Source organism: Squalius cephalus, assembly GCF_949319135.1.
Source record: "Squalius cephalus genome assembly, chromosome: 15".
NCBI classification, from domain to species: domain Eukaryota; kingdom Metazoa; phylum Chordata; class Actinopteri; order Cypriniformes; family Leuciscidae; genus Squalius; species Squalius cephalus.
In genome coordinates this window covers 15377752-15404907 of record NC_137136.1, presented here as the reverse complement: position 1 = coordinate 15404907, position 27156 = coordinate 15377752, and the positions used below count along the sequence as shown (strand labels likewise).

The following is a 27156-nucleotide window of genomic DNA, read 5'->3' as shown; positions in this document are numbered from 1 at the left end:
CCATTCAAAGAGACACTCGTTTGCCTTTTTCCTCAAGCCTAAATAATTCAAAAGACTATTATTTCCTGTGAAAGCAAATAGACTTAGCAAAATGAAATCGTGTTGTATGATAAATGAACTACAGTGTACAGTTTCAACATGGATTCTTCTGGTCAGAGGTTGGTCTGTAGAGACCAGACTAGTGATTAACATGAAGTTTTGGTTTGGACAGATGGACAGAGATTGAAGAACGGACTCTGGAGACGTCATTTCTGCATTGCACAGGACTGACTGCTCTCTTTTACCTGCTTATCTTTTATGTCATTAATGCCAAAAACAGAAATGACATCTCATTACGCATCATGATCTCTCTAATTAAAAGCCTGTCCTGCCACCTCATTAGTGATGCTGTCATCTATGTAAGTAATAATTCTTTTGTTTCAAAATATATGTTTACGTAAAACACAGCATTACAACACAACATAACTGTAACTTTGGTTTACCACATACAGTAGATATAATTAAAAGAATTTGGACTGCTCCAAAATTGTCATTGGTGGTTATATATATTTATTGTTATCCTGCAAGGTCAATAACCAAGATATCTGATAGCCCTAAATGGTGGGTTAATGATTAGGCTATGCTTAAATTATTCAACTGACATTTAAAATAGATAATGTAATTTCATTAATAAGTCAACTTTGAATCTATTTTTAATGTCAGTTTTATTAGTTTATAAAATGTGTGTATTTATTAGTTTATAAAATTAGCTTTATGTGTATATGTGTGTGTATGTTTATATTTGTTAATATTATATAAAATATATAATATATTAAATATAACATATTTATTTATAATTATACAGCCAATAAACTGTTATACAATTTTTCTGAACAAATACAATCCAAGCTAATTTGAAGGTTATTTTCAGCATGTTTTTTCCCCGCCAGTGATGGCCAAGCCTTTACAAACATCTATGCGTATGAATCATGATTTTGAAAAGTTGAAATGTCATTATGACATGCATTTCTGCTTTTATTTTGATTTTATATAAGTGATACAAAAATCAAATCAAAATCAGTGAACATCCAATATTTATTGACAATGTTTTGTGCTCAGAAGTTATTCAATTTCTTCAACTGTGCATTTACAGACTTTCAGAAATATTTGTCATAAAATGAGCCTTGCTATTTTGGTCTAAGCTACATTCTTTGCAGCCTGCAATTCTTCATAAAAGTACATAAAGGGCCATTCACCAGTGAAGGTGAAAGCCAGTGTGATTGACAGCTCCTTTATACTTCACAAGAGAGAGAAAGATGAGCTTTTCTGCAGACGGGAAAGCCCAAACCCAGAAACAGTTCAAGAAGTAAGTTGCTGCTCAGTTTCGGATCGATAATATCTAAAGGAAAAAGCCCACTGGGAGGCTCTTGAGAGGAAATAGCCCAGAGGAAGCAGGTAATAAAAAAAGACAAGTACTTTACACAATACAGAAAAGTGTGCTCTAATAAAAGTCCTGCCACCATTGCTGCCTTTGTATTCTTTAAAAGGGATAGACGATTTCTAATATGAACATATATGATATGGATTGGTTATGTTGTGTTGCACTACAATCGGTGGTCATAATATAATATGCATTTGTGAGTACCATTCTAAATATGTCCCGAGTTTAAATGGTAATGGGATTCGTAGGTTATAGAGTGAGATCTTGTAGACCTACAGATTTTGAGTCTAAGTCAAGTCCCAAGTCAGTTGCTCAATTAAGTCTCAATTTCATCTGATAGTTTTTGGCTACGCCATGAGTGGTTGGTTTGTCTTTGTGTCTCTGCTGTTTGATGAAGTCTTGCTCTGTCTCTCCCAGCCTTGACGGATACGGGTGACCTTGCGGTCCACACATGGCATGATCAGGATTAACTTCAGGATCAGAACCACGCAGGGGACCACCAGAGACAACATGTATGGTTGAGGCATCCACCACCTATATGATGTAGCTTTCAGAAATCTATCCCAGCCATATAGTAATGTGTGAAAGGTGCAGAGCAGCAGGGTCATGTAGCCCAGTTTAGACTGTAAAGGAAAGAAGGAACAATTATTTTAACAAACATCGTTGTTAGTAATTAGCAAAATCTTCTCCAGTGACACTCAAATGTATGCATTTCCACAGAGTGTGGACGTAATACCTGTACAAAATTGAACTCCCTCCAGTTTAGGGAGTTGCTGACAGATGGAAGGGATGTAATTCCTAATAAGACAAACAGCCCAAATCCAAGAATTCCCATGGAATAGTAGGAGTCATAACGCCAGGCTGCTGTTTTGTCAAACTCATAGGTTGTATTATCTTTTACCTGCAAAACAGAATTGAGAAAGTATATATTTTTAATCACTTTAAAGGTCCCATGACATGAAATTTTCACTTTCTGAGGTTTTTTAACATTAATATGAGTTCCCCTAGCCTGTATATGGTCCCCAAGTTTCTAGAAATTTCAATCGGTGTAAATCGAGCTTTTGCTATCTTTCTCTGCCTTTGAGAAAATGGAAGCTCAATCGCGCTGATCTTGAATCTCCTCCTTGTGACGTTACAAGGAGGAATGTTACCTCCCCCGTCTCTGCTTTGCCCGCCCAGAGAATATTTTCCGCCCGTGAGAAAATGAGCTAGGAAGTAGGAACGCGCGCGCGCGATTTTAGTTTGTCCACGAGAGATATCATGGCTTTTGAGCGAGCGAAGCATAACAATTGCTCAATAATTGGATGTACAAATGAACACCGAAGGGTTAATACAGAGCTGGGCTTGCTGAACGTCTGAAACTAAAGTCTGGATCACTCTCTTTGGCTCAGCTACACACCTCGGACAAGTAAGTCAACTAATGATATATAAGTGTGTTGCTTTACTGTTTATGGTTGCCTAGACTGTTACACGTAGAATGTGGCTGTCACATTAGCTATGCAGCTATGCAGTTTATGTGTGTGAATACACACACTGTAACGCGAGTGTTGTACACTTCTTTGTTATTTGGATAACCGTTTTCCTGTTGGTTATACGGCGCGCGCGATATCCGCATTTCAAGATCGCAGAGCTTGATGATGTAATTGTAATAAGATAAATTACAGATGTTACAGATCTCTCATGAAAAGGCAACAGTAGGTTAGCGTTAGCTACATGATAATAACTGTAAACCATCCGAATAAAGTACCGTATCCAGACATAATATTTTAAACTAACCATTCGGAAACGTCCTGCTGGAACCGCTGAGTTGTTGCTTCTCCATCCGGATCAGATTCTGGGTCAAACTGAAATGCTTGAACGACTGCGTGTCTTCGTGCCATTGACCGGTACCATTGCGCAAGATGGTCAAGGCCACACCCACCCTCCACCTTGCGCCGCCTTTCTCCTCCTCATTAGCATTTAAAGCTACAGACACCGAAACGGCCTGTCTGAAGGAAGCTCATTCTGGGACTGGCTTGTAGTGGCTATAATTCTGCACCGAGGCTGAATTTTTGAAAAGAGATTTCAGATACAGTACTAGGGACCACTAAGGCCTATATTAAAGCCTACAAAAAGTAGCATGTCATGGGACCTTTAATTGTTCTGTGATCTTTGTGCATATTTATTGATGTTTTCATCTGGATAGATGTACACATTTTTTTACAAATTTCATGTACTGTAGGTCATTTTCAATCTATTTTACTTTCGGAATGTGACATTATTTATTGGTGAAATGTTTGTTAGTAAGTAGGCTAACTAAGTAAATAAATAAAGCAATTTTTTTCCCCACAAAAATAGCCTACCTGGAATGTGCTTTTAAGGGATTGTTCACCAAAATATTAAAATTCTGACATTAATTACTCACTCTCATGTCCATCCAAACCCGTAAGACTTTTGTTCATCTTCGGAACACAAATGAAGATCTTTTTGATAAAATCTGAGAGATATAATCTGTTCATCATATAAAGGGATTGTGTCTAAATTCATATAGATTCGTTTTACGATCTCTTTATGAACTTTTTGAAGCGTCAAAGTGGAAGTTGCGTAACTGATGGAGGGATAGAAAAGCTCTCAGATTTCATCAAAAAGATCTTCATTTGTGTGCCGAAGATTAACAAAAGTTTTATGGGTTTGGAACGACATGAGGGTGAGTAATTAATGACAGATTTTTCATTTTTGGGTGAACTATCCTTAAAGGGATTAAACAGGGTTGTTGATTTTAAACAGCTGTTTGGCGATAAATAAACTGGATGCACACATTAGAATAAGCGAGCCTTAGATTTAAAAGTACTCAACTTACCAATGATATTACGTAGACATTCATCCTGTAGCGCACATAGTATCTGATGGGAATAACTAAAGTGTAAATAGCATGAAGAAAACCGAAGGCCAGTGCTAACAGGCCCAGTTGCTTCCTGCACAGCATCCAGCGATCCAACCACTCAGGGAAGCGACGGTACTTAGTGCCGTTATAAAGCTGCAGGAATCCAGCCAACGCGCCCGGCAGATAACAGAGGGACAGCATCACCAGGGAGACGATGGGAAAGACCTTGTTGGCCAGCGAGACCATAATGCGAAAAGAATTGTCTTTACCATTGATAACACGCTCATAGATAACATCTCTTGTGAGCGCGTAGAAGAATATGAAAGCAGTTAAACAAATGGCGATGCGGAAAGGAAGTCTCCAGAGAGGGAAGAGTTGCAATGGCAAGTCTTCTAACTCAGCAGCTGCTCTGATGGAGCCTCTGTCCAAGACAGTGAAACCAAGACTTTGAGCAATGTCCACCACTTGCTGTTTAGCATCAGCCCGGTCACCACAGATAAGTACCTAATCAAACGAAGAAGAAGAAAAAAACAATCCAACAATATGTAACATGTAATAGAAAACAGAATTTACTTTACATAAAATTGTGTAAATGTAACATTTTGTACGATAACATTAGTTAATGCAATAGCTAACATGCAATAACAATAAACAAAACATAATTTTAAATCATTTAATGTTAATTTGTACATACAAATGAACTTTGACTCTTGACCGAATGTGAATCGGGTAAGGCAAGAACACAGTTTTGAACACTGATGGTTTTATTTAGAAATGAAATTGTGTGATTTTAAGGCCAAACATCTTCAGTGCACACTATCTTATTATTATTATTTTACATATATTAATACATAAGATTTCAAGTTCAAATTGACATTGATGTATTATGAATTAACAATGACAATAAATTACAAACTGTAACCAGGATAAATAAAATAAAAAAGTTCATGATACCTAATGCATTAAATAATGTTACTGAATAGAACCGTAATGTAAAGTGCTACCACAAAAACTACTCATGTGACAAATTATCTTCAAGTGGGTTCATTGTTTTTGACTTATTCTAACAAGCTGCCATTCTGTTGACCTACAAAACCCTTGAAACAAAATGCAACTTTAATAGTTTTAGACAGCAGTGAAATATCCTCTGGGAATTAAATTTAGTTCACAGCAATGTGCAGTCTGAGCCTGAACAATACAATATGTTGTCACAGTTGGCCTTCAGAAAATAGAACAAGAAATTATAATCAAAACGAGAAATAATAACTGCTTGGCCGGGTGTGACTATTCATTTTTATTGAGAAACACACAAACAGGTGTCAAAGAACATACGCACTAACATAGCGATAATAATAGTTTGCCAGAGCTCAGATTCCATCTGGCTAGTTTCTCATCCACCACCTGCTGATGTGAATATGACTTTCCTACAAAAAGCTTGCCTCATTTCATGAACTGTGAACAGCTCTAATGCCATGGACACAGACATTTATACATGCATTAGTTTGTCTTTTGTACTGTGATCAGAGTTAAATGCTGTGCTTTTTTGTTTTATGATAGGTGTCATTTATCTGCGTTAGAGTAGAGATGGAGCACAGGAAATATGAAGTGCAGCTGTATACATTTGTCATGTCTGATTTGTCTTTTTGTTCGTACTATATAACAAAAGCTCATGCAAACACCTAAGCCCGTGTGTCTTCATTATGGCTGTTTTATAAGTCCGTTAAGCTTGATTCATTACATTTTAAACAACTCTGTTCAAAACAGCTTTTCCGTGTTTTGCCCCTTCGTTGCTTAAATGATTAACAACATTTAGCAAAATTTGATGCATGAGAATTTGCTAGCTATGTGCTTTCTATGTCTTAATCATCATTTTCTCTCACTAACTTTTAATTGCTTTGAACAAAATTAGTTTATTTTGTGCATTTACATGTCTTTACTCGTTTACATTTATTTATGTATTTTACCTGCCTGGGTTACACTTTATTTTGATGGTCCCTTTAGACAGTATGTTGACTAACTAAGTAATGTTACTATAAGTAACAGATAAGTTACTATAACTTTGCAAGTACATGTTGATGTATTCTGCAAACCCCTAACAGTCTACTAATACTCAATAGTCAGTAGAATGTCTGTTGGGGGAGCATCACAATAAAGTGTCTGCAGATATTAAGCAGACAGTCTACTAATACTCTAATGAGAGGTAGTTGGGATGTGGGTGCAACTGAATGAAAGGGGACCATCAAAATATAGTGTTACCACTTTTATGTATTCCGTCCACCTGACTGGATAAACACTGTGTTTATGTTTGTATGTTTTACCTGTCTGTTGGCATCTAGTCCCCCAGACTGCAGTGCCCAGGCAGATATGGTGTTGAAGGCTTTGACTACCGTCACCCCTGGAACCAACCTGCTCAGGTATTCTGCATTGGATTCTGGGTAGAGACCCCTGCTTAGATTATTGCTGACGTCTATCAGCACCTTTCCCTCAAGATCTGAAGCCAGGGAGCTCAAAAATCCATAGTGTTCCCTCTGCACAGCCACAAAAATCACATGTGCTTCACCAGCTGCTGCTGCATGAGTCATGACCTTTGACCCCTTAGGCAGCAACAGAGAGTTTTTAGGGTCTCTGGATCCATATACAACGCTGTACCCTGACTGGAGCAAGCGGAGCCCCAACGAGCGTCCGAAATCACCCGTTCCAAAGATGCACACTGTCTCCTGTTTATGCATCTTTCCATGCAGCTCTGCCATTGCGACCGAGTCTGAATTCATTTCTAAAATTAAAGAGAAGACACCATACACCGTAATGGAAGTAAAGTTCTATTAAATGCTCAAGTAATGGCTATTACAAAGTGCACTAAAAACACCAATTACACTTTTCATTTCAGATTTGCCACAAGTGCTGTGGCTATGATTATATTTCTGCTTGAGTGATTTATAAATTTGTGTTTTTTGGGGGGCGACAATGGTGTAATCAAATTTAATTATGGTCTGCAGTACATTCGGATGCTTAATAAATCCAGTTAATTTATTTTGCTCCTTTAAAAGTACATAGTTTAATATATTACAAAATACAGTTTACAACCTAAGGGCAAAAAACTAAAACCTAAAAATAAAAACGTTATATATATATTTTTTTTTTTATTAAACTGCCTTTTAAAATGATGCTCAAAAAGAATCAACAAATACTCACGGATAAAGATGAAATTAATTTATTTCTCGGAATTTGTGCACCAGTCCCTGGAAAATCCACAGATCTCCTCTTGTAGAATGAGACCCTGACAGTTGAAATTACTGACTAACAACTTGATTTTATTGCAGAATTCTCTGTGCCAATAACTGTCGTCATATCCCCAAAAGCCGTTTAGCAATGCAGTGTGATCGTAATGTGATCAAAACCAGCGTTTACTTTTCTTTATTTCTTCTGCAATTTCTCTTGTGTCCACAGGCATTTCTTCACAAGACTGAGGCTTTTTCTTGCCTGCACAGATCTGTTTATAAGCATGTGTGTGTGAGAGGCATTTATTCATGAGCCTCTGACCTGCCCACAGCTCAGTTGGGGTTAAGATTTGGGAAAAGAGAGAGAGGTTGTTTTGGCAATGGATAAAGTCCAATGTGGAAATTCCAGAGCAACCGCCCCTCGCTCTCTCTCTCTCGCTCTCTCTCTCTCTCTCTCTCTCTCTCTCTCTCTCTCTCTCTCTCTCTCTCTCTCTCTCTCACAATGGATAAAGTCCAATGTGGAAATTCCAGAGCAACCGCCCCTCTCTCTCTCTCTCTCTCTCTCTCTCTCTCTCTCTCTCTCTCTCTCTCTCTCTCTCTCTCTCTCTCTCTCTGTGTGTGTGTGTTGTCTGTCTGTCGAAAGGCACATAATGTTTTCCTTACCTCCTGTGTGTTTTGAGGCCAAGGCCTGACTGGAAGTAAGTTGCGCAACAGTGGAATAACTGCGGCCGTCTGGCCAAGTATCTCAACACTTCAGAAACACTTTGTTTCACTGAATCAGCACTGTTCTGCTATAAATCAAAAAAAGTACAAAAATATTTATTTCTGTTGTTTGTAAATTCACCAAGAGGACTTTCCATAAACTTTTTTTTTCTTTCTATGCTCCGTCCCGCCTCCCAGAATAATGTGCATTATCTGCTGTACACCTCCACCCATCTGCAAAACCCACTGGACTTGTCATCCACTAGTAATAAGCACATGGAGATTATTTATGATCACATAATAGATCAACGGACCCCCTCACCCCCACATTAAGGGCTACCTTACCAGGGTTAAGACTTGAGGGGCGAAGTCACAGCATGAATCCTGAATGATCAGCAATACATCACATAGCTCCTCATTATTCCTGCTCGTCTGGCTGAGAGACTTCGTTCTTTGTCATATATAATTATAACTGCATGTGCCTACTTGCAGTCTGGGCCACCCTCAACGTGCCTCTCGTGAAAAGGAGTGTGTGTGTTATGCTACACATGCATGAAAAATGTTATCCAGAAGATTGTTTTCTAAAGGATGTTTTGAATGAAATGCTTAACCATGCCAAAAAAAGGACACATGGTCCAGGTATGCATGGGATTGTGTTGTCACAGAAGTTGTGACAGAACTTTTGTGGGTTTAAAGGAATATTCCAGAATCAGTACAAGTTAAGCTCAATCTATAGCATAATGGGATAATGTTGATTACCACAGTTTATTTTTACTCACCCGTTCTTTTACTTATAAAAAACACGAGAATCTTGGCAGTGAGCCAAGTGAATGAGGCCATGTAAAATTTAAATACTCATGGTTTCAATAGAATAGCCACAAGGCGTAAACAATAAGTATGTTAATATAATTTTAGTGTAGGAAAAAAAATCACTTACCATCTCTGTGTAAAGTTCTATGCAATTTTAAAACACCTAAACCCTAAAAATCATCATAAAATTAACAAGAATAACTCAAATAATAAGAATAAGCTTTAATAATAGAATTAATGTGGGTGCTTTTATAAAACTATAAGCTTCTCACACTTTTGATTGAGCTTATTTTGCATTGAACCCAAAAGATTCATTTAAAAGTAGACTGTTGTTTTTTGTTGTTGCATTATATTCTGATTAATTATCATGTGTGATTGTGTTTCTATGAGGCTGGACTGTGATACAAAGTTTATTTGTGAGCTGTGGTGTGAGCTTATTTGTGCAAACATTCAGTCAAAGTTGCATTGATTAGCATATTTGGGATAATTGTTAGAGAGAGGGCATGGGTGGTGAGAATCATTCGGAAAACTTTCTGAAAAGAACACATCTGAAATTCATTATTGCAAACTCTAAATTGGAACATGGTCTGCCAACGTGAACTCTCATACATGAATAGATATTATCATTAGCATTTGGTATCATAAGGAAATGAGACCAAAAGGTTGTGTTTTCCGAGACGTCAACAGGAAACGTGGAAGCACAGCATTGATGGTAACTGATGAAGAAAGAAATTTTGCTATGGTGCCTGAAATACCAAGGACAGATATGGAAGGCTGATACTCTGTAATAATTCTATTCTCTGAAGAAAAAAGGTTTTCAAGAAGAGTTCATCACGACCAGAAGTCATTTGTGTGCCAAAACAGACAAAAAAAAAATAAAATAATAAAATAAAAAAAAATTATATATATATATATGTTTCATTGTACAAAAATACATGTGCTGGATCCCCATACTTGTGGATATGATTCAGGATTTTTATAGTGTCAATTGTTTCATTCTCTTTTTTTTTGTGGTATTTTTCAAAACTTATTTTATTTTTGAAAGTATTTCATCTGATCATTTATTCAAAGGCATTAAATCACATTTTAAACTGCAATTTCTTGTAATGTTTTTGTTTTTCCCTGAACAAAAATTGGTTTTATAAGATGTCCTCTTTCTCTCTCTCTCTTTCACACAAACACAGATGTATTTGGCTGTCAAAAGCTGGAATATTTAAGGTCATGTCCTCACGACACAGAGCGTTTCCTGCTCTCCCTTCTGTGTTGAAATCTGGGGTTTACTGGGTTTGTTAAGTGCAGAATATGACATTATTGCTCTTGCTAAACAGTGTATGATGGCAATATTGCATATGAGGAGTAATCACATGGATGATATTTACTCATATAGAGGGAGTGACAAAGTGACGAGACGGATTTACATAAGAAGAATGACAAGAAACATGGTGGCGTGTTTCTCTCTCTGATTCTCTGACAGCTTGATGAACATGAGAGTTCATTTGCACATATTGTCATGTTTTTGAAGGAGGTATCGGGAGAATACAGTGTGTGTTGTGTGAAGTGTTTACTGACTGTTATCTTCTTACATAATTGATATGAAGAGCTGGAATTGCTTCCTCTGTACTGAGACAGTTTTGACTCAGATACAAACACCAGAACAAAACAGATTTTGGTCAGAATATGTTCTTCCTGGCTTCTGTTGCTGAGCAATTCCACCTCATAAATTCCCTTTTTTTTTTTGTATGAGCAGAAGATGTTTGTGAGAACACAGATGTCATCTGCCAAGGAAAATCTGAAGCACACCAATTTTGGCCGTATCTGGGTGTATTTTGAACTCATACAATTGTCAGTGTTTCTTTTACTACTGCAGTGGGAGACCACAGGAACCTCTGATAGGAGTTTGGAGAATTTGAGTTCATTTGTTTTTTTCTCAGAAAATGTATTTCTGTCTTTAAGAAGTACAGACACACACACATTGTATATGTAATAAATATATTTTTTTCTCTGGCACTCACTCTGTCAGTCAGATTAACTTGGGTGGATTTGTCCTTTAGTAGAACTATAGAGATAAAAAGATAATGAAGGGAGAGAGCATAGAAATCATTTTTAAAGATTTTTAAAATGGCGTCTTAGACAACAACGGGATTAAGCACCGACACAGGCACACCGGCACAGACACACTGGCACGGACACCAATACAGACCAATACAGACACTGGCACGGACACACCGGCATCGACACGGGCACACTGACACACCAGCACGGACACTGGCACGGGCACACCGACACACTGGCACGGACACCTGCACCGGAACGGACACCGGCACGGACACAGGCATCGGAACGGACACCAACATGGACACTGGCACGGACACACCGGCACGGGCACCGACCGGCACGGACACACCGGCATGGGCACCAACACGGATACATACAGATGGACACATTGACACCAGCACGGACACCGGCACCGGCATGGACAGACGGACACACCGGCACGGACACATCGGCATGGACACCAACACAGGCACACTGACACGGACACCAACACGGACACCGGTACGGACACACCGGCATGGACACCAACACAGGCACACCGACACGGACACGGGCATGGGCACCGACCGGCACGGACACAAACACGGACACACCAGCACGGTCACCGGCAGCGGCACTGGCACCGACACACGGACACACGGGCACGGACACCAACACACGGGCACGGGCACCGACCGGTGCGGACACGCCGGGATGGACACCGGCACTGACATTGACACACTAAAATGGACACACGGACACCAGCACGGACACCGGCACGGACACACCAGTACGGACACCAACATACCGGCAAGGACACATGGACACACCGACACAGACACACTGACGCAGGCACACCGACACCGGCACGAACACAGACACCGGCACGAAAGAAGAAGGCGGGAACCAGTGAATGTTCACAAACTTTAATAAATAAATAAACACAAAATGAAAGTAAAGGCGGCAGCCTCTCACGGACGACTGAAATTCAGGCCTGGTCCTCTCTCGTCCTTCACTGTCGTCGCTCCTCCTTTTATGCAGAATAAAAACAGCAGAATGCAGAGATAAAATACAGTGTAATCAGCCGGACGCACATTTGCACAGTGCTCATTCATTTAAATGCACAGATAAACAGATGTGTTTTGAGTCTGGATTTGAATGTGACTACTGTAGGAGCACATCTGATCTCTTCTGGAAGCTGGTTCCAGCTGCGGCTGGCATAGTAGCTAAAACCTTGCTTAGAGTGAACCCTTGGTATTTCTAGCTGATGTGATCCTAATGATCTGAGTGATCTGTTAGGTTTATATTTAGTGAGCATATCTGCAATGTATTGAGGTCCTAGGCCATTGAATGATTTATATACCAGTAATAATACTTTAAAATCAATCCTAAATGTAACTGGAAGCCAGAGTAAAGACCTGAGAACCTAATAACGTGTGTTAGCTGGTTAGCTGGATATTAAACACAAAACTACATATTTTGAACACCCAGTAGACAATATATACATCAATTATTAATCATACTTACAGGTTGTGATTCTGAAGAGCAAGCTGATCCAAATAAATTGGGTACGACCAATCTTTCAAGAGCAAGCGTTTTGCGAATCCCGCGTTGAACTTTGAGAAGCAGACAGTCGTCAGTAAAATGACGGCGGGCATTATGAAAATGTTTTTTTTTCTAGTGACGTAGAACCGTAACGCAGTGGGATTCGAATTACAGACGACTCGTTTGGACGGTTTGAGTCGATTCTTTCTTTTGGGAGACAATGACTTTATTTATCATGCACTTTTGACTTTACAACGTTGTAGAACGTTTACATTCACAAGCAGCTATAGTACACACTGCATGAAAGGGAATATTTGAAAAACCATAATATGGGGACTTTAATATTGCTCATTAGTATTACCTTTAATTTATGCATTCATTTTTTTAAAATGTTTTAAAAGCAATTGTTTATGGTTAGAATGTTTTGTTATATAGGCTATTTTTACTACAGAAAGTAGGTGTACTGACAATAAGTTCATTCGATTTTGAAGGTCTGTTCATTTTGAAGAAGCTGTATATATAACCAGTGCTTTTCTTAAATGATCACACATGCCAGTAAATCTTAATTGAGTTGAATTGATTGAAAGAAAGGAAGTCGAAGCATGTCAGGTGTACAAAGATTATTCATGTTTACAAGGTATCACAGATGTGGGCAAGAAAAAACATCTGACTGTTCCTGCTGGGACTTAATGTGTTTGTGCGTGTGTGTGTGTGTGTGTGTGTGTGCCTGTTCATATGTGTGTGGCAGAGGAAAGAAACAATAGAACAATGTATGAGATAGACAATAGCAGACAAGAATGGGGGTGGCGGAATCCAGCCAATATGGACCAGTGCCGTTGAAAAATACTGCAACCTACACTCAGTCACCTAAAATACGTTCCCAGCTCACACTATTAAATAAACACAACATCCCAAAATCTTTCTATATTTATTCTGGCAATAATTTTTCATTTGTTTGTGGGCGGAATTTGGCAACAAGATATACAACAAAACCCAAAGGAAGGATAGAAATATGGAGGAGAGGAAGATAGATATAATTATAGTTTATAACACCATTGGCTCTATTTTATTGTTTCTGTTATTGTGTAATTGATGAAATAAGCCAAAGATTTCTGTTTTTTCTAGGAAAAGAGATGCACCACAACAGCAGAAGTGAAGTTTCAACCACACTGATTAATTTGGGAGAAGAAGGTTAAATTATCCATGGCAAATCCATTTAATGAGCAAATAGAATACAAGAGGAATTATTCAAAACCCGGTTAATTCAATTACTCAGCTTTCTCCACTAAATGCTACTGATCTAATTCCTCTCCATTAGCGTAATTATTTCTCTCTTTTTACACCCCCCACCCCCAATCACTCTCTGTGTGTATCACTCTTCCTTTCTCCCTGCACAAGGTTAATTGCACACTTCAAGTGTTTTAACCCCGTGACCCCTCTCGGTGACCTTGTTGGGACTGACCTTTGCAGAAAGCTGGCAGCTTAATTGGTCATGCAAATATTGCTACGTGTGTTAGATTCAGCAGTTTTGAACTGCATTATACATTAACATATAAAGTTACGCATTATATGCTCATAAACTTTGGAACAATTTTTTTAAGGATGGCTGTTTGAAATGAAAAAAAAAGCAGGGATAAATATGGCTTCCTTCAAAGACAAGACATTACAGAGTGTGTAGTAATAATATCTCAGATTTCCCCTTCAAAATAGTTTCACAGACAGGTTTTATATTAGGAATTAATGTCAGAAATGTTCATTATTCTTTATTCCTTAGAGGTATGTTTTCTTGTATAATAGACATACAGAACAGAACTATGACTGCACTGGTTAAATTTCAGGTTTTTCTGTTCTTGTGTGGGGGAAAAAACCCACACACAACATTTTGAACAGCAGCTCAGTGATTTTAGGTGAGCTACCTTTATGCAATCTGTTCTGCTTGACATTCACAGACCGTTCACGTCTGTGCTTTGATTGGTCAATTCTACCGTGCCCATCTTCAAGGATGTCTTGTTATGCTTATCGAATACATCACACATAATTAGATTATCATGTCATGCACAAATGTTAACATTAATGTCAGGCAGACGTGAACTTCTCACGGTCCATACACACATAAGGCTGCTTTCATGGTGGATCACCCACTTCCTGTTGTGCTTTTCAGTATAAGATTATGAATGCCCAGCTGTTAACTTTTAGACTTCTGAAGAAAATGTGTGGTTTGTTACTGCTTTGACATATTTTCTGTGGAAAATATATTCTACATAACACTTTACAATAAGGTCCCATTAGTTATCGTTAGTTAATGCATTACTAACTAACAAGGATCATACAACTGTTACGGTATTTATTAATGTTCGTTAAGTTTATAAAAATACAACTGTTCATTGTTAGTTAATGTTTGCTCAAGTCCAGAGATTAACTTTTGATTTTAATAATGTATATGTAAATGTTTTAATTAACATCATGTATTTTTCGTTGATAGCTAATGTCAACTAATGTAATTAACTAATGTTAACAAACAGAACCTTATTGTAAAGTGTTACCAATTTCCGGTATTGAGTCAACACAACAAGCATGCGTCGTGGTGCTCCCCCTACTGGATTGCAGGTCAATATTTTCATAAATAAAGTGGTAATTTTTTTTTTTTTTTTTTTTTTTTTTTTTTGTGTGTGTGTGCAAACAAAGCACTTGCGTCATAAAATTGGAGAAACCACTAGAGTCACATTAATTACTTGAATGATGTCTTTCCTATCGTTCTGGACCTTGAATTTGTAAATTGCGTTGCTCTCAATGAAGGGACTGAAAGCTCTCGGATTTCATCAAAAATATCTTCATTTGTTTTCCAAAGATGAACGAAGGTATTACGTTGTGGGAACGACATGAGGGTGAGTAGCCTAATTCATTTTTGAGTGAACTAACCCTTTAAGCATGTTCTGTGCACACTAGCTTTTACTATCTTTAACATAACGAAATCCATTTGTTTTTACTTGACATGTTATTTGTTGTGCATTATTAAATAATTAAAGCCTGACAATATATCGGTATATAATAGTTAAATCAAAGCCCTTCCTCATTTTCAAATCCAGAAGTATCTGTTTCTCATAACTAGAATGGAAAGTAGCCAGTTTAGTTCATTATTTGCGCTATTATTGAATGGTTTAATGGTTGTTAAGTGTGAAATAGGTAAACTGATTTGATGTTCTGTCCATTCTTGAGGGACTTTAGCATGAAACACTATTTTAGAATTAGTTTTTTTTTTAATTAAAATGTATGTAGTTAAAGAAGTAGTCACCTACTGAACATGTCCTTGACAGCTCCTTCAAATAACTTCATATAAATAACAGAATAGCAGTGATTAACCCATTTAATCCCACCGGTCACAATAGTGACCGTAAAAAAATGTTTCATTTCTAAGGCTATAAAAATGTTACTGAATGATCTATCAATGCATTTCCAGCAGATATTGAAATAATAAAGGGTCTCAATGAAATATGTGCAGTGTCGCATGTTTACTGTAAATTGTCACATGACCAGAGCTGTTTACTTCCTGTTTGCGCCAAGAGAAGAGGATGGCAGCAAGAAAGCTCCCAAAGAAAAGGTTATTAAAGTATGTTAACATAAAGATAGGACCTAGATTTTTGGTACACATCATGTTTAAGGTGTCTAGTATTGATATATGCATTTGCAATTACTCAACTTTGTTTAATGTGGTCATAGAACTCACAAACATGTCAACGGCAACAATAGTGACCGGTGGGATAACCCATTTTATCTACATGCTAATACACATAGGCTAACTGTTCTACCTTACTTTCTGCTGCTACCTAACTTTCTACCTAATTTTACACACAGACACTATCCCGTGGCCTCGAGACACTATACCGTGGCCTCGAGACACTATCCCGCTATCCCGTGGCCTCGAGACACTATCCCGTGGCCTCGAGACACTATCCCGTGGCCCGAGACACTATCCCGTGGCCTCCAGACACTATCCCGTGGCCTCGAGACACTATCCCGTGGCCTCCAGACACTATCCCGTGGCCTCCAGACACTATCCCGTGGCCTCCAGACACTGTCCCGTGGCCTCCAGACACTATCCCGTGGCCTCCAGACACTATCCCGTGGCCTGCAAACACTATCCCGTGGCCTGCAGACACTATCCCGTGGCCTGCAGACACTATCCCGTGGCCTCCAGACACTATCCCGTGGCCTCCAGACACTATCCCGTGGCCTGCAGACGCCTGCAGACACTATCCCGTGGCCTCCAGACACTATCCCGAGGCCTCCAGACACTATCCCGTGGCCTGCAGACACTATCCCGTGGCCTGCAGACACTATCCCGTGGCCTCCAGACACTATCCCGTGGCCTCCAGACACTATCCCGTGGCCTCCAGACACTATCCCGTGGCCTGCAGACGCCTGCAGACACTATCCCGGGGCCTCCTTACACTATCCCGTGGCCTCCAGACACTATCCCATGGCCTCCAGACACTATCCCGAGGCCTCCAGACACTATCCCGTGGCCTCCAGACACTATCCCGTGGCCTCCAGACACTATCCCGTGGCCTCCAGACACTATCCCGTGGCCTCCAGACACTATCCCGTGGCCTCCAGACACTATCCAGACACTATCCCGAGGCCTCCAGACACTATCCCGAGGCCTCCAGACACTATCCCGTGGCCTCCAGACACTATCCCGTGTCCTCCAGACACTATCCCGTGGCCTCGATACACTATCCTGTGGCCTCGATACACTATCCCGTGGCTTCCAGACACTATCCCGTGGCCTCCAGACACTATCCCGTGGCCTCGAGACACTATCCCGTGGCCTCGAGACACATCCCGTGGCCTCCAGACACTATCCCGTGGCCTCGAGATAGTATCCCGTGGCCTCCAGACACTATCCCGTGGCCTCGATACACTATCCTGTGGCCTCGATACACTATCCCGTGGCCTCCAGATAGTATCCCGTGGCCTCCAGATAGTACCCGTGGCCTCAAGATACCATCTCGTGACCTCAAGATACAATCCCGTGGCCTCGAGATACTATCCCGTGGCCTCGAGATAGTATCCCGTGGCCTCCAGATAGTATCCCGTGGCCTCCAGATAGTATCCCGTGGCCTCCAGATAGTATCCCGTGGCCTCAAGATACCATCTCGTGACCTCAAGATACTATCCTGTGGCCTCAAGATACTATCCCGTGGCCTCCAGATAGTATCCCGTGGCCTCCAGATAGTACCCGTGGCCTCAAGATACCATCTCGTGACCTCAAGATACAATCCCGTGGCCTCGAGATACTATCCCGTGGCCTCGAGATAGTATCCCGTGGCCTCCAGATAGTATCCCGTGGCCTCCAGATAGTATCCCGTGGCCTCAAGATACCATCTCGTGACCTCAAGATACTATCCTGTGGCCTCAAGATACTATCCCGTGGCCTCAAGGATTTTATAAGGATTTTATACACTCTTATGCACGCGCGCGCACACACAAACACACACACAAACAAACAAACAAACACACACACACACACACACACCCACACACACACACACACACACACAAACACACTGCACAGGTCAAATAGACCTATATTCACTCTGTCCAATGGTTGATACAACACAGTATCCCACCGGTCACAATTGTGACCGATCATAAAACACACTTTTTCACACACTTTTCCATGAAAATTTAAAAAAATTATGATTGATTGTTTCAAAGGGATACTAATGACACATGATTTGGATATTTTTGTGTCTGAGAAAAATTTGGGATTAAATGGGTTAATAGTGACATTTGTTAGCAAGACACATTGTATCCTTGTTCATGTTACCTCTCTTTCTTGTCATTCAAAAATACAATTAATCACAGCATCCCCACTAAATTCACCTCATCTACCCCCTGCTTGCTACTCTGCAGGCTTATACTTTGCAGCTGTGCTGGGTTTGTGTCCAGATGGGAAATTCCTAATGGACAGCTGAAATGCTTCCACTTCAATCTCTCTTGAGTCCCAGAATTCTCATAATCATGATGGCAGCCCTGAGGGGATTTGCCTACTTGGCCCTCTTTGTTAGGTGAGCAATTCATGGTAGAAAATATTCTCATTTCTTGGTGCAGAATGTTTTTTTCCGCCTCCAGTATTGATATGGTAATACGTTGCACCCAACACATAAAGAAAGATGGAGCAAATAAACTTAATTTTGGAAGAGGATAAATCTGGATTATGCTGTTACAAATCGCCATGAAATGGATATGTTTTGATTTTTAGCACATGATAGTGTGAATACAGGTAAAGGGAGACATTTAAAGAGACAGTTCACCCCAAAATGAACATTTTGTTTAATGACGTTCCAAGTCTTTATGACTTTTTCTTCTGTGTAACATAAAAATTTGAATTTTTAAAAAACATCCTGGCCATTCTTGTGCGTATAAACTAAAGAAAGTGAATAAAGGCTGGGGATGTTAAGGTCTTTTTGATGAATTGTTTGATCAGTTCACAAAACTGGTGTCCATGATTCGTTCACAAATCTGACTGATCTTGAAGTTCCTGATGTTCGGTTCTTAGTGTTTTGGTTTCTGGGTTCTTTAAAGCACCAATACATGTATGTTCTCAACTGTTAACAGCTCACGAGAGGTGAGGGGAGGATGTCAATGACTAACGGCTTACATTTTAATGTTATGCATGCACAGGGATAGTTACCTAGACTTTTATATTACTTTTGGTCATTTTGGAGATTCCAGTCATCATTCACTTTTATTATGGAAAAGAGCGGTCGGAATATTAACCCACAAAAACATCTTCCGCAGGAGAAATTCAAACAAGTTTGAAATTACTTGAGTAAATAATAACACATATTTACTTGTTCTATTTGACATGCCATCTTTTTCTTTTTCTCTCACCTAGTATTTCTTTATCTCTCTCAGACACTCTTTCCAACTCTTATTGCTGATTTCACTGACACAGAGAGAAAAAGAGTGCAAAAGAAATCATCATAGTGTTAGTTTGATTTGAGCCGTGGTCCGAAATTCATCTTAAAAGTTCCTTTGATAGAAAATAGAGTGTGAATGAACAATGAGCACAGTATGTGTGTGTGTGTGTGTGAAAGAGAAACTTGTTAAATCTGCTGTGCATTATAGATGAGTCTGTCACTTTGGACGAGAATACTGTATTATGGGTTAGTGCGAACAAGGTCTGACATTTACTTTCCCTTCCTATCGCCTCCTGTCACATTAGGCCTCATTGCTCTTCTACTAATATTAATAAATCTTAACAGCCTTCCTATAACCTCCCGAACACATGCATAGCACACACCAACCGCCATGTTCATTTAACACACACAAACATTAATTTTAGCACACACAAACTAAATTTTTCATCCATAATTTCAAAGTAAGAAGAGAGATAACGCAATGTCAATGAAATCTACACAATCACGCTGCAGTTTTGTGCCAGGAAGCTGAGCTAGAGATGTGCCAGAGAGATTTGAGTGTGTGTGAATCAGTGTATGAGAAATCAGCTTTGTCTCTTGCCTGGCTCTGGAAGGATGTCTCTCGTTAAGACCGCCTCGCACACGAACATTGATTTACTCACACACATACTCCCTCAGTTTAAGTCTTAGCCGATCATCTATGTCTTTTGTTATTGAAATCACTCACAGTACATTTTGTTTTGTGACGTTCAGTGAAAGTTGCTGGTGTTGAGCTAAGCCGTTTCATCTTCCTCCTTTGTTAAAAATGTTCTGCACACAACAGCCTTTCCATTTAATGTCTCCTATCCATAGCTGATACGATTACTGAACAAAATCGTTTAGAATGGCTTGTTCCTAATTCTTTTTCATAATGTCTTTAGCTGAATTTTTTCTCTTCATTCTTTGTGTTCATGTTGTTAAAGTCTTCTATTTTTCTTACCTCTTTCTCTCTTTCAAAATCATGTGACACAGAATAATAGAGTAATGGCAGCTGGAAATTCATTTCTTAATTTACTGTATTTTTATTTTTTATCAAATAAATGCTAACTTTTTTACCCTATTGCATTGTTCTTTGGAGACTTAAAAATGGGCTCAAGACACTCTCAAACCAGCCTTTTTTTAAATGATAATGATTGTAATGATTATTGTACAAAACATCAGGGATTCTGCTTCATTATAATTGTAAGTTAAAAGCCAAAATGAATCAATAGCTTTTCTTTTTTTTTAAACATCTATTTATGGATCTAAGTCTAGTCATTGCAATATTAATTAAAGCAATAATTATTCGTAATTTCAAAATGTGTAAATCATGATAAATGCCTGGAGACTTCACTTCAGACTCCCTTCAAAAAGACATCTGATTAGACATGAATTCCAGCAATCATTTGAGCTCATTATCTCTGGTGGCAGTGGGTGTAATAGTATAGCTGCACCAATTTATTCAGAGAACTCAGAGAAAACGTGGCCAAGAAGAGATTAGGAAAGATTAAAAGATAATCGAGTCCCTCTTCGGTATAAATGAGCTTTAATTCAGATCGACTATAACTTTTGCTTTCATTTTGCTCGCTTTTACACCTAATTTGTTTAATTGACACAGACAGTCTTTCTGCGCCATCGTTGCCTCATTCCTGTAAACCAGCACAAACTCTTATATTTTTCCAGCAAATCTACATTAGGGCGACGCTCTAGTTACTAATAAACCTTGTAATAATCTTTGGCAGTAATTCATTCATGATTTGCTTCATATTCAATGCACACTCTGATGAGCCAAGTGAAAGTGCCTAAACATGACAGCAACGCACAAAATCACATTCTCTTTGTAGCTACACATTCGGTCCCGGAAGACTAAGAACAACTTTATATTAGCCTAATAATAAACAGTGGAATGGAAGTTGCCATGTTCATTCCCATTTTAAGTTGAAGGAGTGAGAGTGAGCTTGAGTCTGACCTGCAGTGTTATTATGTACTGTTGCAAATTCATACTCACTCCTGCAGTAATTGAAAGATAAATGTGCTTTGAATGGGGAATTTATGCTTCGGTCTGACTCTGCAATACCCCTGGCTGTTTGGTGATTAATAATATAAGATTAAAAATTTGATTCTTTGAACTTGTTCCTACCTTTATCACATCTATGTAGGCGATTTCTCGGCATGATTTTAAGCTGTCAAGTGGTTGGCCTTGTCATTCTAATGCTTTTAGTATTCTTAGAAAACACCCCAAAATTAAACCTCTCTTTGCAGAGAAGAATAAAAAAAAAAGCGCCTTTTAGCCAGTCAAAAGGTGATTGGTTTGCTGAGAGGGTTTGAATGAGTTGGGAGTTGCTTTAACAAAGATGCACATTTTCAGAGCCCTGTTCTACTTTTTCAAGTGTATATGACATTCTTCTTTCAGATGAATACAATCAGAGTTATATTAAAATGCCCTTGCTCTTTCAAGCTTTATAATGGCAGTGAATGGCCGTTTCTGTTTTGAAGTCCATAAAGTGCATCCATTCATGATAAAAGTGCTCCACACGGCCGGGGGGGGGGGGGGGGGGGGGGGGTTAATAAAGGCCTTCTGAAGCGAAGCGATGCGTTTGTGTAAGAAAAATATCCATATTTAAAACTTTATCGACTAAAATAACTAGCTTCCGGCAGACGGCCTACGCAAGTTGACTTGCGCCAAAAGAGTAACACTTGACGATGTATGACGTAATATGTAGGAGTAGCGGGGCTGGGCAACAAACTCAAGCTCCTCCGACATTTCTCTTTAAAAAATATCGTTTTAGACTTCTAATTCGTGACTGGTGTTTTGTTTTGCTCTATCCTCTGCGTTTCTCCATTCGTCAATGCATCAGATCAAAGGTTACTCTTTCGCCTTAAATCGATGCACTAATGTAATCAGTTATTTCTAAAGGCAAACAGATGATAACAGAGGTGATTTTTGATTGGTGTGTCCTCTTATTGCCATCCCTTGCGAAAAAAGTGTAACTTTCAGTATACTTTTTATTTGATCAGCTTTTTGTTTAAAATTTTGCTTTTTTTATGTAACTTACACACATTTAAGTGTTGATAAAAAAGGATTTGAAGCTAGAATAAAATGCTTTTAAAATGGAAAAAGTACAATTAAAGTTATATTTCAAGTAGGCCTATAACAATTTTTTTTACCTAAATAGGAACATAGTATACTTAAAGTGCAAAAATAATTTATAAATCGTAAACTAGATTAATAAATATAAGTAGATTAGTACACCTACAAGTATACTTCTAGTACATTGATATTATAATTACTACATAAAGTATACTTAGAAATTTACTTAAGTATACTTAATAAAATGAACTTGAAGTATACTTATTTTTTTGTAAGGGATTGAACATTGTTACATAAGAAAATTATGTCTGGCATGTGTCATACATTCTAAAATGATTTACTTGGAAGCTTACTTTAATTGTAACCCTTAAACAATGTTTTTAAAAAAGAGAAATATTTATGGATGCACAGTATAATTGTGGTAATATAATGGTAAATGTTTATATAAATTTTCTGTTGGATATATAATTGTGGATGCTCATTTCCGCTATTTTTACATTTGGAGTACAGTACTTTAGCTGTAATTTAGCCCTCACTTAAAGTTAATCTTTAAAAACACTAACATAGTTAATTGTAATAATTTTTAGCAAATCACAAACAAAGTGAATATCCAATTTTTATACTGTACATTATAATATTGTGTTTAGTGCTTTATTTTTAATTTATGTAGACAAAATGGAATTTTAATATAGCCATTGGTTGTTTATTTATTGTTTATTTAATATAGCCATTTAGCCATTTATCAGTTAAAACAGGTATCGGTCATAATTATCCACTTATATCAGATCTTTCATGGCAGTGGTTTGTGCTGAATGCAGAGGTTTAAGGGAATAGCCAAAAACTGCCATTAATCACGGAGAATCATAACCTAACCTGGTATTTTTACTCTCAGCAGATAAATAATATATTTTCAGGATGAGGCAATATGCTCCTCTGGATAAAGTCCAAAATTGTTCATATGCAGGGTTCCGCTCTGTGGGGAATTGACATGGGATGAGAAACTTCCTCTGGCTGGATAATATGGGCTGTTTCAGAGCAATAGGTCAGAAGAGCACAGGGGGATAATGCAAACATAGCCATTGATTTAATATGTGTGTGCAATACTTTATTTCAGAGGTACTAAGATGTGGAAGGAGGACTATATTCTGCTTACTCAGCCCTCATGCGTACAGCACGCCTGCCAGACTTGATTAGACGACCCTCTGCTGTTCTTCTGGAGTGTGTGTGTGTGAAAATGGGACTGCATATTTGTCTTTTTATAGAACCAATTAAAATGGCACATCTCTGAATTAGCACATTATCACTGTTTTTGTGCCATGATTTAATTTTTATGTGTACACCTGTGCACACATGTATTTGTGGTGTGTAAAATGATGTGTGTTTGTGTAACCTGTCAATTTGGTCCTTCTTCGACCCGTTAACTGAAGGTCATACCATTGCCACTGATATGCTGTTGTTTGTGCGAGTGATTGTGTTTGCTACGGTGTAAAAGAGGAAAGGGGAGAAAGAAGAGGGTTACTTTTCCTTCCATCTAAAAGGGATAGTTCACCCATAAATAAATCCATTTACTCTGATATTTTACCAAACCTGTATGACTTTTTTTTCTGTAACACAAAAGAAAAGAGTTTTCACTTTATAATACTATGAATGTGGATGGGGATCCAGGGCCGTCAGACTTTATAGCATTATAAATGTAGTTCATACAACAGCTATTTTATATTCAATGTGTTCTGAAGCCATATGATAAACTGACTGAAATTTAAGTAGTTATTAACTGCAATTTTTGGTTGATGTAGTCATTTGCTTTCAGTGAAGAGCAGATTGTGTAGGGGATGCATTACATTGAATTTATGGACAATACTTTTTTTGTTTTTGTTTAAATAAATTAAAAATAAAACACCAAATACTAAATTAGATCATAGAAATGCTACAAGTGAATGCATTTAGGTATCACAACATTACACAATGTGCAGTATGAAAAATGGATATTCATTTTGACATTTGCTAAAATTGTTATGAGGATAGCAGATGAACCCAAGCGCAGACTATGCAATTACACAACATTTGATAACAGAAAACAGGGGAAAACAAAAACTATGAGGGGGCAAAAACAAAGGCAAGACGAACGAGGGATATCTAAACTAGACTTGACAATAACTAGACTATAAACAGACAGCAAATACAAGATCGAAAACTACACAAGACTATTTACTAAGACAGGGTACTCACAGGTAGTATTTCACAATGTATGACAATGAACCGGCACAGGACAGCAAATACAAGGGGATTAAATTGGGAGAAACTCATGACAACAGGTGATACTGATTAGATAATAAGGACAAAACGAGGATAACAAGAGGGCGGGGCAAGGGAACAAGACAACACAAGCACACAGCCCAAACACAAGGCCATGTGCTTGCGCACAAAACATGGGTCTGTCATGATCCTGCCTCAAGACTTAAAGAAAGACAAGGACTAGATGGCAGAATCATCTCTGCAGCTGACCTGGGGACAGCGCTCTCTGCAGCTGACTTTGGAATAGCATTCTCTTCTGCTGTAGGCACAGGACTTGAGGACACGACAGGTTTGGAAGGGGCCTCTAGGATCTTCACAAGACTTAGGAGGTAATCGGACAACGTCTCGGCGGCAACGACAACAGGCATCCTTTGATGAGCTGAAACAGACTGCAGGACTGCTTCTGCAGCTTGATCGGCCGCAGCTCTCACAGCATCTGACTCTGTAACAGCGCTCCCGGCAGCAGACTCGGGAGCAGCCTTCTCTGCTGCAGACTCAAGAACAGCTCTCTCAGCAGCAGACTTCGGAATAGCTTTCTCTGTAGCAGGTTCAGGATCAGCCTTCTCAGCCACAGACTCGGGAATTGCGCTTTCTGCAGCAAGTTCAGGAACAGCTTTCCCCTCAGCAGACTCCGGAACCACGCTTTCAGCAGCAGGTTCAGGAACAGCACTCACAGTTGCAGCGGCGGTTTGAGAAGCCATCGCAGACTCAGGGGAAGACGGAGACGGAGGACAGAAAGCTCCCTTCTTCCTCCTCTTTCTCTTTGGCCGCGGGGCAGAGGCCAAAGCCAGACTTGTGACCGGTTGGGGGAGCTCAGCGGGAAGCGTAACAGGAGCTGGGAAGACAATCTCAGGTAGGGTAGACTCAGTCAAAGAGGACTCCGAAGCCGACTCCCACGATAAACGCCTACCCTGTTTACCACGGAGACTGATAGGAACGGTAGGCGTCTCTGGAGTCGTGGTGGAACGAGCCTGGTCCCCAAGCGTTGCGACGGCAAGAACGCGACCCTCCGGGATCACGGGCAGCATGCCAGGTGGTGAAGACATGGTGGAACCCTGCAGCTCTTTCCGAGACAAATAGTCCACCATATCGCGGAACGGGCGGCGGACCAATCTCTCCCGTTCAGCCAGAGGAGGGGGAACATTAAGACCCGCAATGAGGTAGCGATTAACCAGGATCTCCGGCAAGAAAAACCTCCTCTCCTCCAAGACCTGGGCGTACCTCCTCAGGGTCAACTCACCCTGGGGAGGGAATGGAAGCTTGCCATTCATACTGTCGGCAATAGCTGACTGCCACCATAGTTCCTGGTCAGTCGACTGTAGTATAGCGGGAAAAGACATACTGTCTGCTGGGTTCTGTATTGGCCGGTTCATTCTGTTATGAGGATAGCAGACGAACCCAAGCGCAGACTGTATGCAATTACACAACGTTTATTGATAACAGAAAACAGGGGAAAACAAAACCCATGAGGGGGCAAAACAAAGGCAAGACGAACGAGGGATGACAAAACTAGACTTGACAATAAATAGACTATAAACAGACAGCAAATACAAGATCGAAAACTAAACAAGACTATTTACTAAGACAGGGTACTCACAGGTAGTATTTCACAATGAACCAGCACAGGACAGCAAACACAAGGGGATTAAATAGGGAGAAACTCATAATGACAACAGGTGATACTGATTAGATAATAAGGACAAAACGAGGATAACAAGGGGGCGGGGCAAGGGACCAAGATAACACAAGCACACAGCCCAAACACAAGGCCATGTGCTTGCACACAAAACATGGGTCTGTCATGATCCTGCCTCAAGACTTAAAGAAAGACAAGGACTAGATGGCAGAATCATGACAAAAATATTACATTTAACAGTGTTAAGTTATTGCTGTTTTTAAAGATCTTTAAGGGTGCGTTAGATGATACAAAGGTAAACTAAATATACAAATTGAAGAAATTAGCATGTATAAACAGTACTTATGAAATAATCTCTAATATGTCAACAACTGATATGGTACTGTTATAAATACCGTATCTTATTTTGTGGTTCTCCTCCCAAAGTGGGGTCAGCCCTATGTTCCCACAGCCCTATGTTCCCACAACCATATGTTCCCACAGCCTATGTTCCCATAGTCCTATGTTCTCTCATTTAACTATGTCCCCTATGAACTATGGGCCTAACTATGAGCCCCTAAACCTACCCCTCACAGGAGGGAGACTGGTCTGGGGTGTA

The 27156-nt window shown here is 39.4% G+C and overlaps 1 protein-coding gene across 3 annotated transcripts; it reads right to left on the bottom strand.

Moving 5' to 3' along the window:
* Positions 1-1056: 1056 nt before the first annotated feature.
* On the bottom strand, positions 1057-8637 carry steap4 (STEAP family member 4). Of its 3 annotated transcripts, none has more exons than XM_079894556.1 (5): positions 8549-8637; positions 6602-7056; positions 4260-4787; positions 2157-2321; positions 1057-2043 (listed from the first exon to the last, which is right to left on the bottom strand). In XM_079894556.1, the coding sequence occupies exons 2-5, from the start codon at positions 7052-7054 to the stop codon at positions 1768-1770; spliced, it is 1422 nt and encodes a 473-aa protein (XP_079750682.1). In that variant the 5' UTR covers positions 7055-7056; positions 8549-8637; the 3' UTR covers positions 1057-1767. The 3 variants fall into 3 exon arrangements, with proteins under 3 accessions (XP_079750682.1, XP_079750683.1, XP_079750681.1); XM_079894557.1 differs by lacking the exon at positions 8549-8637 and adding an exon at positions 7692-7849; XM_079894555.1 differs by lacking the exon at positions 8549-8637 and adding an exon at positions 7476-7820.
* Positions 8638-27156: the final 18519 nt, after the last annotated feature.

Excerpts from the sequence above, each read along its gene's own strand:
- steap4 (XM_079894557.1), bottom strand. The coding sequence starts at position 7,812 with ATGAATAAATGCCTCTCACACACACATGCTTATAAACAGATCTGTGCA. Across the intron at positions 4,788-6,601 it reads GACTAGATGCCAACAGACAG|GTACTTATCTGTGGTGACCG; the intron begins GTAAAACATACA and ends TCGTTTGATTAG. Across the intron at positions 2,044-2,156 it reads GGGAGTTCAATTTTGTACAG|TCTAAACTGGGCTACATGAC; the intron begins GTATTACGTCCA and ends TTTCCTTTACAG.